General features: G+C 39.3%; 1 protein-coding gene across 1 annotated transcript in view; it reads left to right on the plus strand.

Moving 5' to 3' along the window:
- LOC117324912 (NIPA-like protein 2) overlaps window positions 1-13,515 on the plus strand; it is a 78,427-nt gene that overhangs the window by 61,136 nt on the left and 3,776 nt on the right. The window contains exons 8-11 of the mRNA XM_033880751.1: window positions 883-1,018; window positions 9,904-9,992; window positions 11,388-11,451; window positions 13,304-13,440. Coding sequence (XP_033736642.1) covers window positions 883-1,018; window positions 9,904-9,992; window positions 11,388-11,451; window positions 13,304-13,440 — 426 coding nt within the window. The remainder of the gene's footprint in view (window positions 1-882; window positions 1,019-9,903; window positions 9,993-11,387; window positions 11,452-13,303; window positions 13,441-13,515) is intronic.

Here is a 13,515-nt window from a genome sequence, read left to right on the forward strand (position 1 = left end):
ATTCACTTCCTTGGGTATGAGACTAATAGAATCATTCACCTCCTTGGGGATGAGACTAATAGAATCATTCACTTCCTTGGGTATGAGACAAGGTAATCTAAACCAGTGGGGGGAAGATTCTTAAGTTGCCAAACACGACATTATAACAATGCAAGGAAATGTTGACGTGACATGATTGATTTGTCGACATGAAGTCATTGTATTGTCACCATGACATCATGGTATTGTTGACGTGACAATATGCAATTGTTGAGTATGTGCTAAGTGCATGTGTAGCTTGTCCCAACCTAGGGTGAGATAAAAATCTCACACTTGTAAAATTGTGGATATCACTATCCAGGGTAAGAGAATAATGTAATCTCACATACTTCACAGGGTTATCCCGCGGTTGCTAGGTAACACAGGGTTATCCCGCGGTTGCAAGGTAACACAGGGTTATCCCGCGGTTGCTAGGTAAAAGATAAATCAATCTCACACAGGGGGGTAAAGATGGCCAACATGCTATATATGATGCTGCTCACAATAACGTAACGTCATCATTTTACATTTTGTAACCATGTCGTAAATGATGACGTCATTAATTTTTACGCACATTCCATGGAGCATTGCAGATGGCACGATGAAAAATTTTAATAAAAACTTACATTTGGATGCAATTATGTGAGAAAAATAATCAAACATGGGTCTGTTCCGTGAACAAGGATATCTCAACCCTCGTGTAAGAGTTTGGCTGGCCAGCATGAGGCTTGCTTTCCTCGTGCTGACAGGCCAAACTATTACACGACGGTTCCACAACATATGGCATTGAATAGTAAAAGATCTAGTCAAAGAGAAAATATGTGTCACAAAGATAAATTTCATCATCTATAATGTAAATTTCAGCTTCCTTTACTGTCATCTGTGCCAAAGGATTATCAGGGATGATACAGCTGTCCTTCGCCGGCATCTCCCAGTTTGGTCACCCTATACTGTACGCCATGGCCATCATCATGATTCTCACTGCTGTAATACAAGTCAAGTAAGTTATTATTTCCACTGTACTCAGAACTTCATACCATCAAAATTATGTATCTAATTGTTTTATGGATTTGTAAACGGAGGAACATCTGATCAATATACTGATGAACTACTCTCTATTGACCTATATCTACCTTATACATACCGCCTACTAGACCTGAGGACCAGCCTTATCAGTGTCGTATGGTATGTTGACATCCATGGTAAAGTGAACCTACAGGGGATAGATCCCCGTACACAATACACTGTTCTCTATACAGCGTTCGAATTTAACGCTCGCACGCTCGCTAAATGCGAGCTGATTTTTCATTTTGCGAGTAGAAAATTGTGGTACTCGCATTTTTCTGCGAGTGCATATAAATCCTGGTAAAACAGACACACATAGTAAAACATCGACGAAAACTTTAAACAAAAACCGACACACAGACAATGCATTATTGGTGACGCTTGTACACAGCACTCGTTAGTTTCAAGCGTCTCAAAGACTACGATATACATGAATATATTGTAATGGAAAAGAAACGAGAGTTTCCGAGAAACAAAGCATGACGTCTCGCTAGCATGGCTGACATAATCAATTGTTTTAAGTCAGCCCCTGCCGGAACATCAAATGAAAAGATCGGCGAAAATAATGAGAGCAAGGACACATGTAGAGAAAGTAGCCCAACTCCTAAGAAAAAAGTGACACGCATCCCAAGGCCAACAAAACAAACTGTCGAGAAATGGGAACTGCATATTGACCTGGAAAAAAACCTTGACGATGATCATGTGCACGTTATTGAAATTTATTGCAAAACTTGCAAAGAATATAGTCCCGACAAGTCATCATCAGTAAATATTTCGTTCTTACTTGAAATTCTATCAGCACTTACTGTATTGCCCATTTTCTAATTTAACAAGTCAACTTCAGATATGACAAAAACAAAATGAAATTTTTAAACGAAAAAATTCGGGTTTTTTTCCAAATCACGAATATGTTGTAAAATCATGATGGACAGGGAATAGCATTTTAATTAGATAGAATTAATACTTATTTCATTATTAGTCAAAGATTTTATGAGAAATCATACGTGATTAAATCGAATGAAATGACTGATTTTTTTGATTTTTTGTTCTCTTGAAAATAAATTATAACATGTAAGTAATATATATGATCAAAATCCTTCAATATTCATTGATCTTGAAGTTGATGATATTTGAAGGGAGTATACCCTGGCTTATATGAACAGTGAGTTAAATAAAAAAAAAATAATTAATTGTATTTTGGCTCAAATAAAAACTTTATTTGAAGCAACTGTTCTTTTGTTTGTGGTTCTGAAAAGTAAAGATTATTTATCATTAAACATTTGTTATATTTAATGTTAACACATAATTTCAAAATTGCGAGTAAGTTTGTAATTTTGCGAATTAATAGTTCAATCGTCAGGCAGATGCAAGTAGAAAGTTTCTTGTACAAACTTTCTGCTTCCCACTAATGTTGTAAATGAATTAAAACTAGAAAGACCATCAGGTTTGGGTGATAGTTAAGGTTTATTACTGTATTGTCATTGTTACGTAATATTGCGTAAATTATCTGTCATTACATAATCTGACTAAGATTACATAATATTGCATAAAGGAATACGTAACATATTCATAATTAATACAGATACATTTAGAGGAAAAACATGTAATAAACCATGTAGTTAATTGTCCTGGACAAAGGAACCCTAGCTTGACTCTCTAAACTACTGATACAATCACAAAGTCTACTTCTACATAACACACATTAACCTACTCTACAGATACAAATAACTGACATTTTCTAACATAAGAGAATTATAATAAAGGGTGGGTGGGAGAGGTAGAGTTTTGAAGCTGCCGACTTTCAAAGCAGCAACCTACGTGGTCTTTACAGTAACGCAGAATTTTTGAAAGTGAACGTTTATCCGAGATTTCAATATACATACTAGAATTTTGGTTTGATTCAAAATGATTGGATGTTCCTTACCCTATCGAAAATTTGTTGTGTCCCAGGGGAAAACACAACTGGGCCACCATTTGTTTACATCGCTACGCAGTATGAAAAAGTCCGAGAGGATCGAAAGGATCGTAAATCGCGGGACTACGAGACATAGAAAATGTTACTTATGTTCTAATAAAAACGATGTAAAAGGCTTACAAAATCACGAATATAGTAAATTTTAGTTCTGACAGATTAACAAACCAGAGGATAAGATTTTCTTGCGTGTAAAATTATAAAGATTTCCGATGCGCAATACCGGAAGTAAAACTTTGTATACACACAACCGGAGAAGAAACACGTGTGTAGCAGACCACGTAAGAGTGCTTCCTCTCACAATTAATAACATATTATCACAATAATACATACGTTAAAATTTTATCCACTCGCAACAACGTGCGAGTTACTAAAAAAGTTAAATTCTACCCCTGTGTGACTATACATCATACACTGTTCCCCATACAGAATACAATGTTCCCCATACACCATACACTGTTCCCCATACACGATACACTGTTCCCCATACACGATACACCGTTCCCCATACACGATACACTGTTCCCCATACACCATACACTGTTCCCCAAACACCATACACTGTTCCCCATACACGATACACTGTTCCCCATACACCATACACCGTTCCCCAAACACCATACACTGTTCCCCATACACCATACACTGTTCCCCATACACCATACACCGTTCCCCATACACGATACACCGTTCCCCATACACCATACACTGTTCCCCATACACCATACACTGTTCCCCGTACACCATACACTGTTCCCCGTACACCATACACTGTTCCCCGTACACGATACACTGTTCCCCATACACGATACACTGTTCCCCATACACCATACACTGTTCCCCATACACGATACACTGTTCCCCATACACCATACACTGTTCCCCATACACCATACACTGTTCCCCGTACACGATACACTGTTCCCCATACACCATACACCGTTCCCCATACACGATACACCGTTCCCCATACACCATACACTGTTCCCCGTACACCATACACTGTTCCCCGTACACGATACACTGTTCCCCATACACCATACACCGTTCCCCATACACGATACACCGTTCCCCATACACCATACACTGTTCCCCATACACCATACACTGTTCCCCGTACACCATACACTGTTCCCCGTACACCATACACTGTTCCCCGTACACCATACACTGTTCCCCGTACACGATACACTGTTCCCCATACACGATACACTGTTCCCCATACACCATACACTGTTCCCCAAACACCATACACTGTTCCCCATACACCATACACTGTTCCCCATACACCATACACTATTCCCCAAACACCATACACTGTTCCCCATACACGATACACTGTTCCCCATACACCATACACTGTTCCCCGTACACCATACACTGTTCCCCGTACACCATACACTGTTCCCCGTACACCATACACTGTTCCTCGTACACCATACACTGTTCCCCATACTCATACACTGTTCCCCATACACCATACACTGTTCCCCATACACCATACACTGTTCCCCATACACCATACACTATTCCCCAAACACCATACACTGTTCCCCATACACGATACATTGTTCCCCGTACACCATACACTGTTCCCCGTACACCATACACTGTTCCCCGTACACCATACACTGTTGCCTGTACACCATACACTGTTCCCCGTACACCATACACTGTTCCCCGTACACCATACACTGTTCCCCATACACCATACACTGTTCCCCATACACGATACACTGTTCCCCATACACGATACACTGTTCCTTGTACACCATACACTGTTCCCCATACTCATACACTGTTCCCCATACACCATACACTGTTCCCCATACACCATACACTGTTCCCCGTACACCATACACTGTTCCCCATACACGACACACTGTTCCAGATACACTGTTCCCCATACACCAAACACTGTTCCCCATACACAATACACTGTTCTCCGTACACCATACACTGTTCCCCATACACCATACACTGTTCCCCATACACAATACACTGTTCCCCAAACACGATTCACTGTTCCCCATACACAATACACTGTTCCCCATACACGATACACTGTTCCCCATACACGATACACTGTTCCCCATACACGATACACTGTTCCCCATACACCATACACTGTTCCCCATACACCATACACTGTTCCCCATACACAATACACTGTTCCCCATACACCATACACTGTTCACCATACACCATACACTGTTCCCCATACACCATACACTGTTCTACATACACTCACTGTTCCCCATACACGATACACTGTTCCCCATACACCATACACTGTTCTCCATACACCATACACTGTTACCCATACACCATACACTGTTCCCCATACACGATACACTGTTCCCCATACACAATACACTGTTCCCCATACACGATACACCGTTCACCATACACCATACACTGTTCACCATACACCATACACCATACACTGTTCCCCATACACCATACACTGTTTCCCATACACCATACACTGTTCCCCATACACGATACACTGTTCCCCATACACAATACACTGTTCCCCATACACGATACACTGTTCCCCATACACCATACACTGTTCCCCATACACGATACACTGTTCCCCATACACCATACACTGTTCCCCATACACAATACACTGTTCCCCATACACGATACACTGTTCACCATACACGATACACTGTTCACCATACACCATACACTGTTCCCCATACACTGTTCCCCATACACCATACACTGTTCCCCGTACACCATACACTGTTCACCATACACCATACACTGTTCCCCATACACCACACACTGTTCACCATACACCATACACTGTTCCCCATACACGATAGACTGTTCCCCATACACCATACACTGTTCACCATACACCATACACTAGAACAGGCTATCACAATAGTTCCCCATACATGATACACTATACTACATCATTGTTTTTATTTCTATTGGAGTTTATTCTAACTTGACTAACATTATCAGATTTGGATGACAGCTTGATGGTATGGACATGTTTGCACTTGTTGACCTCCAGGGGCTTATGGCCAAAAGGGTAAAATTAACTTAAATGTTTCATAACTCAGGTGACCGTTTAGGCCCATGGGCCTCTTCTATTGCTTAGACTGGAAATTTAAAAAAAAACTTCTTCTCAAGACCCAAATAAGGAAGAATCAAATACTCTTCATAGATGGAAGGGCCTTAATATGTTTCACCAAACATGACCCTGGGGAGGGAGTACACTATGCTATAGGTTATATAGGGAAATCACATTTTTGGCTTTCATCTGTTTGATTTTTATTGGGATTCATTCTAATTTTGTTAAACATTATCAGCATGGGATGACAGCTTAATGGTATCCACATGTTGGCCCTGACTGAACCCCTGGGCTGATGGGTGGGCCCAAAAAGGGTCAAATTAACTTAAATGTTTCAAAACTCAGGTGACCATTTAGGCCCATGGGCCTCTTGTATTGCTTATCCATTTCATTTACAAATTAGTATAAGACTTGAAATAGTTCTGTAATATATCAGATGTATTTTGCTTCTCACTGCATTATCAAGAACAGTAAGTCTTTTTGTGTAAAAAGGTCATATTTAGACAAACTTGGACAATTACAAAGTAATGAATTTGCAAAAATTTGCTTTTTCTTTTATAATACATCAATATTTACACATGTCTATAAGGTAAACAGGTTTTTTTTACCTTAATGCATGTTTTTTTGTTTTTGGTTTTGGTTTTGTTTTTTGCCAATTAGATGATAAGTTGTTTCAGCGTAAAACCTTGAAAATAATGGAAAGACATTTTACAAAAATATTTTTCTTTTAGTAGAATATACATTTACAGAATGAATTTAATCAAAATTACATAGATAAATGGAAAGTTCCAATGCCTTTATATAATCAAGCTGGAGAATGTTTTGAGTGAAATACCACTGCAGGATTCCATGTACATGTGACACTGTCTTGATAAGATCCTGTGTTGAATTTGAGCTGGAAGTAACATGTTCCATAGCAGTGTCTAAATTGCCTAATATATTGACTTCTTTTGAAATAATTGTCCACACAAGAACCCAAGAAATAAGTAAACTGACATGTTGTCTTTAATGAACTGGTCTCTCAACATGTAATGGTCTAAGATGTCAGCTAATGAACTGATCTCTCAACATGTAATACTCTCTAAGCTGACAGCTAATGAACTGGTCTCTCAACATGTAATACTCTCTGAGCTGTCAGCTAATGAACTGGTCTCTCAACATGTAATACTCTCTAAGCTGTCAGCTAATGAACTGGTCTCTCAACATGTAATGGTCTAAGATGTCAGCTAATGAACTGATCTCTCAACATGTAATACTCTCTAAGCTGACAGCTAATGAACTGGTCTCTCAACATGTAATACTCTCTGAGCTGTCAGCTAATGAACTGGTCTCTCAACATGTAATACTCTCTGAGCTGTCAGCTAATGAACCTGTCTCAACATGTAATACTCTCTAAGCTGTCAGCTAATGAACTGGTCTCTCAACATGTAATACTCTCTAAGCTGTCAGCTAATGAACTGGTCTCTCAACATGTAATACTCTCTAAGCTGTCAGCTAATGAACAGGTCTCTCAACATGTAATACTCTCTAAGCTGTCAGCTAATGAACTGGTCTCTCAACATGTAATACTCTCTAAGCTGTCGGCTAATGAACTGGTCTCTCAACATGTAATACTCTCTAAGCTGTCGGCTAATGAACCTGTCTCTCAACATGTAATACTCTCTAAGCTGTCGGCTAATGAACTGGTCTCTCAACATGTAATACTCTCTAAGCTGTCAGCTATTGAAATGGTCTCTCAACATGTAATACTCTCTAAGCTGTCACCTAATGAACTAGTCTCTCAACATGTAATACTCTCTAAGCTGTCAGCTAATGAACTAGTCTCTCAACATGTAATACTCTCTAAGCTGACAGCTAATGAACTGGTCTCTCAACATGTAATACTCTCTAAGCTGTCAGCTAATGAACAGGTCTCTCAACATGTAATACTCTCTAAGCTGTCAGCTAATGAACTGGTCTCTCAACATCCTTTACCCTTTGGTGGATTACAACTTAACATGGTGTGAAACCTCATTGGGGGAGGGTGGTCATATTTTATGTAAATGAGGCTGGTGTGGCCCCTGGGGCCAGAGGGGCGGGGCCCCAAAAGGGGAACTTTGATGAAATTTTGCTATAAAATCCTGATCCTCCTTAACCCTCATAGTGAATTATTACCAAATTTGGTGTGAAACATCATTGGAGGAGGACAATCATATTTTATATAAATGAGGCTGGTTTGACCCCTAGGGCCAGGGTCTCTCAACATGTAATACTCTCTAAGCTGTCAGCTAATGAACTGGTCTCTCAACATCCTTTACCCTTTGGTGGATTACAACTTAACATGGTGTGAAACCTCATTGGGGGAGGGTGGTCATATTTTATGTAAATGAGGCTGGTGTGGCCCCTGGGGCCAGAGGGGCGGGGCCCCAAAAGGGGAACTTTGATGAAATTTTGCTATAAAATCCTGATCCTCCTTAACCCTCATAGTGAATTATTACCAAATTTGGTGTGAAACATCATTGGAGGAGGACAATCATATTTTATATAAATGAGGCTGGTTTGACCCCTAGGGCCAGAGGGGCGGGGCCCCAAAAGGGGAACTTTGGTGAATTTTTGCTATAAATCCTACTTCTCTCTAACCCTTGGGTGGATTAATACGAAATATGGTGTGAAACATCCTTTGGGAAGGGTGGTCATATTTTATATAAACGAGGCTAGTGTGACCCCTGGGGCCTGAGGGGCAGGGCCCCAAAAGGGGAACTTTGGTGAATATTTGCTGTTAAATCCTAATCCTCCCTAACCTTTTGGTGGATTACAACCTAATTTGATGTGAAACATAAGGTGACGGCGATCATATTTTTTAATGAGACAGGTTTGACCCCTGGGGAAAAAAAGATGGGGCAAAAGGAGCGCTTAGGTTAAACATTTCTTAAAAATGCAATTCCTCCTTAATGCCTTAATTGATTACAACCATATTTAGTATGAAACATCATTAGGGAAAGGCAATCCTAATTGATATAAATGAGTCTTGTCTGACCCATTGGGACAGAGGGGCATGCCCCAAAAATGGGAACTTGGCTAAAATTTTGCTTTATGATGCTGCTCTTCCTGGACAAGCTAAATGGATAAAAACCAAATTTGATCTAAAACATAACTGGCTGCGATAAATAATTTATGGTAATAATGCTGGATTGAGGGGTGTGTCCCTGCTGTAAGTGTAAGTGTTTGTCAGATGACCGTTAAGGCCCATGGGCCTCTTGTTTAACATTTAAAATTTAGAATCGGTAATCCTGACAAATTGAATTAATTTGGTACGGCCACATGCCACATCTGTGGCTGGGGACTTCAATACTTTAATACCTCTCACATTTATTGGTATAATATAACCTTGGTATTCGGATTAGGTTTGTGTGAAGGCAGCATTTTAAAGGCTGAAATGTCTGGGATCAAATTAGTTTGAATTTATAATTAAATATCACGGCATTGATGTAGATATCGTGATGTAGGCTAAAGTAACATGTCATGTGCAGTTTTAAAATCAATATCTGAAGTCAAGATTGTTTATACCAACAAAACTCTATGTGTACTTGTTAAGAAAATGTCATGAAGCTGCTTAGTACATTTGTAGTTTTGCTTCTTTTTTTAACATTTCTGCAATATTTTATATAAAAAAGGTATAAATTGTTGGTAAAAGTAAAAATGGATAAAATTTTCAGTAAATTAAACTTGTGTTGTATGTGTATCTTACTAATACAACGGATATTCTCCATTTCAGATTTCTTAATGAAGCCATGAAGAGCTTCGAGTCGACAGTTGTGGTCCCCACCAACTTTGTGTTTTTCACCATCAGTGCAATCATAGCTGGTGAGTTTGGAGCAAAATGGTGGCGTGATCATCAACAAAGATGGCCATACCATATCTATTTCAGTCAAAATGCCAACAAATGCTATTCTATTGCCTAGCAACAAAGATGGCCATACCATATCTGTTTCAGTCAAAATGCCAACAAATGCTATTCTATTGCCTAGCAACAAAGATGGCCATACCATATCTATTTCAGTCAAAATGCCAACAAATGCTATTCTATTGCCTAGCAACAAAGATGGCCATACCATATCTATTTCAGTCAAAATGCCAACAAATGCTATTCTATTGCCTAGCAACAAAGATGGCCATACCATATCTATTTCAGTCAAAATGCCAACAAATGCTATTCTATTGCCTAGCAACAAAGATGGCCATACCATATCTATTTCAGTCAAAATGCCAACAAATGTTATTCTATTGCCTAGCAATAAGACAGGGATTCTAATAACAATAAAGAGGTTGTATGCTTTTAATTGGTCGATAGTAAAATGCTTGTACAAAGTATATAACATGAACGTGTGATACAACAAATCACTGGAACAGATAAATTGGGCTTATTCATTGGGAACAAAATTCCTTAAAATGACATAGTATCATCATTAGTAAAACATCAAGGAATGCATTTATAAAAAAAACAACAAAAATGTCTTCCTTTTTTCCTGCCATCTTTGTTTCCTCCTGTATTTCGATCCTTCATGCACAGCACGCTATAAGTGGCCTTGGCACTTCGATCTTATAGACTGTGGTCAATTATATAGCAGTTAATGATCTTATAGACTGTGGTCAGTTATATAGCAGTTAATGATATTGTAGACTGTGGTCAGTTATATAGCAGTTAATGATCTTATAGACTGTGGTCAGTTATATAGCAGTTAATGATCTTATAGACTGTGGTCAGTTATATAGCTGTTAATGATCTTATAGACTGTGGTCAGTTATATAGCTGTTAATGATCTTATAGACTGTGGTCAGTTATATAGATCTTATAGACTGTGGTCAGTTATATAGCAGTTAATGATCTTATAGACTGGTCAGTTATATAGCAGTTAATGATCTTATAGACTGGTCAGTTATATAGATCTTATAGACTGTGGTCAGTTATATAGATCTTATAGACTGTGGTCAGTTAATGATCTTATAGACTGTGGTCAGTTATATAGATCTTATAGACTGTGGTCAGTTAATGATCTTATAGACTGTGGTCAGTTATATAGATCTTATAGACTGTGGTCAGTTAATGATCTTATAGACTGTGGTCAGTTATATAGATCTTATAGACTGTGGTCAGTTATATAGCTGTTAATACAAAGAAATAATTTAGATCTATGCAACTTGTCAAATTTATTTTGAACTAGATAAGAAATTTAAAATCTTTGTTCTGTCCCATTTCAGGTATAGTATTTTACAAGGAGTTCTGGGGACTGAATGGACTAGAGATCTGTATGTTCCTGGTTGGGTATGTACAGCTCGGATTAACAGTTGATAAATTATAGAAGTTACCGTATATGACACAACCAATATGATATTTAAGAGTGTAATGTTTCGATGGCTACACTTTCACCTTTATCACACTAATGACCAATGTGAACCATACTAACACTGCCTTATGTAGTGTCCGAGATGGTAAGAGATTCTATCTACTCTGAAGGATGTTTCGTCAGGTATGAAGTACTGTAGTCGAAATGAAGGAGCAATGTTTACAGACTCCAAAATTATATCCACTGTAGAAATGGAGGAACAATATTATAACAGACTCCAAAATTATATCTACTGTAGAAATGGAGGAACAATGTTATAACAGATTCCAAAATTATATCTACTGTAGAAATGGAGGAACAATGTTATAACAGACTCCAAAATTATATCTACTGTAGAAATGGAGGAACAATGTTATAACAGACTCCAAAATTATATCTACTGTATAAATGGAGGAACAATGTTATAACAGACTCCAAAATTATATCTACTGTAGAAATGGAGGAACAATGTTATTATTATATCTATAGTAGTTTGTGAGTTGGTGTGCCCATGAGTTGATGTTTCCATGAATTAGTGTACTTATGAATTCTACCCATGAGTTGATGTATCCAGTAGTGTGTGAGTTGGTGTACCCATGAGTTGGTGTACCCATGAGCTGGTGTACCCATGAGTTGGTGTACCCATGAGTTGGTGTACCCATGAGTTGATGTATCCAGTAGTGTGTGAGTTAGTGTACCAATGAGTTGTACCCATGAGTTGGTGTACCCATGAGTTGGTGTACCCATGAGTTGGTGTACCCATGAGTTGGTGTACCCTTGAGTTGGTGTATCCAGTAGTGTGTGAGTTGGTGTACCCATGAGTTGGTGTACCCTTGAGTTGATGTATCCAGTAGTGTGTGAGTTGGTGTACCCATGAGCTGGTGTACCCATGAGCTGGTGTACCCATGAGTTGGTGTACCCATGAGTTGGTGTACCCATGAGTTGGTGTACCCTTGAGTTGGTGTATCCAGTAGTGTGTGAGTTGGTGTACCAATGAGTTGTTGTACCCATGAGTTGGTGTACCAATGAGTTGGTGTACCAATGAGTTGTTGTACCCATGAGTTTGTGTACCCATGAGTTGTTGTACCCATGAGTTTGTGTACCCATGAGTTGGTGTACCCGTGACTTGGTGTACCCATGACTTAGTGTACCCAGGAGTTGGTGTACCCATGAGTTGGTGTACCCATGAGTTGGTGTACCCAGGAGTTGGTGTACCAATGAGTTGTTGTACCCATGAGTTTGTGTACCCATGAGTTGGTGTACCCTTGAGTTTGTGTACCCATGAGTTGGTGTACCCGTGACTTGGTGTACCCATGACTTAGTGTACCCAGGAGTTGGTGTACCCATGAGTTGGTGTACCAATGAGTTGTTGTACCCATGAGTTTGTGTACCCATGAGTTGGTGTACCCGTGACTTGGTGTACCCATGACTTAGTGTACCCAGGAGTTGGTGTACCCATGAGTTGGTGTACCCAGGAGTTGGTGTACCAATGAGTTGGTGTACCCATGAGTTGTTGTACACATGAGTTGGTGTACCCATGAGTTGGTGTACCCATGACTTGGTGTACCCATGACTTGGTGTACCCTTGAGTTGGTGTACCTATGAGTTGGTGTACCCATGAGTTGGTGTACCCATGACTTGGTGTACCCATGACTTGGTGTACCCATGATGTTTGCTTTAGAAAATAATATACAGAAGCTCCATTAAGTGTAATCCTCAGTTAGCACAATGCCTTCAACATGCCTAATTAAGACACAGAGATTCACAATAATAACTTTTTTTTACCAACAGGTGTTTGATGTCATTTGTGGGAGTGTATTTCATCACCATGAACAGGAGCCCAGAAAGTGAGTCGGAGTCAGCAGGTGTTTTGTCTGATACAGCTTCTGTAGACAGTAAACAGCAGGTGACGGCCAATATATTTCCTGGTACGTATCACACCACCAAATGATCCTGAGGACCACTATTGTAATTATTGGTATATATTGTACACTTTCTGTTTT

The sequence above is a fragment of the Pecten maximus genome, chromosome 4, assembly GCF_902652985.1.
Source record: "Pecten maximus chromosome 4, xPecMax1.1, whole genome shotgun sequence".
NCBI classification, from domain to species: Eukaryota; Metazoa; Mollusca; class Bivalvia; order Pectinida; family Pectinidae; genus Pecten; species Pecten maximus.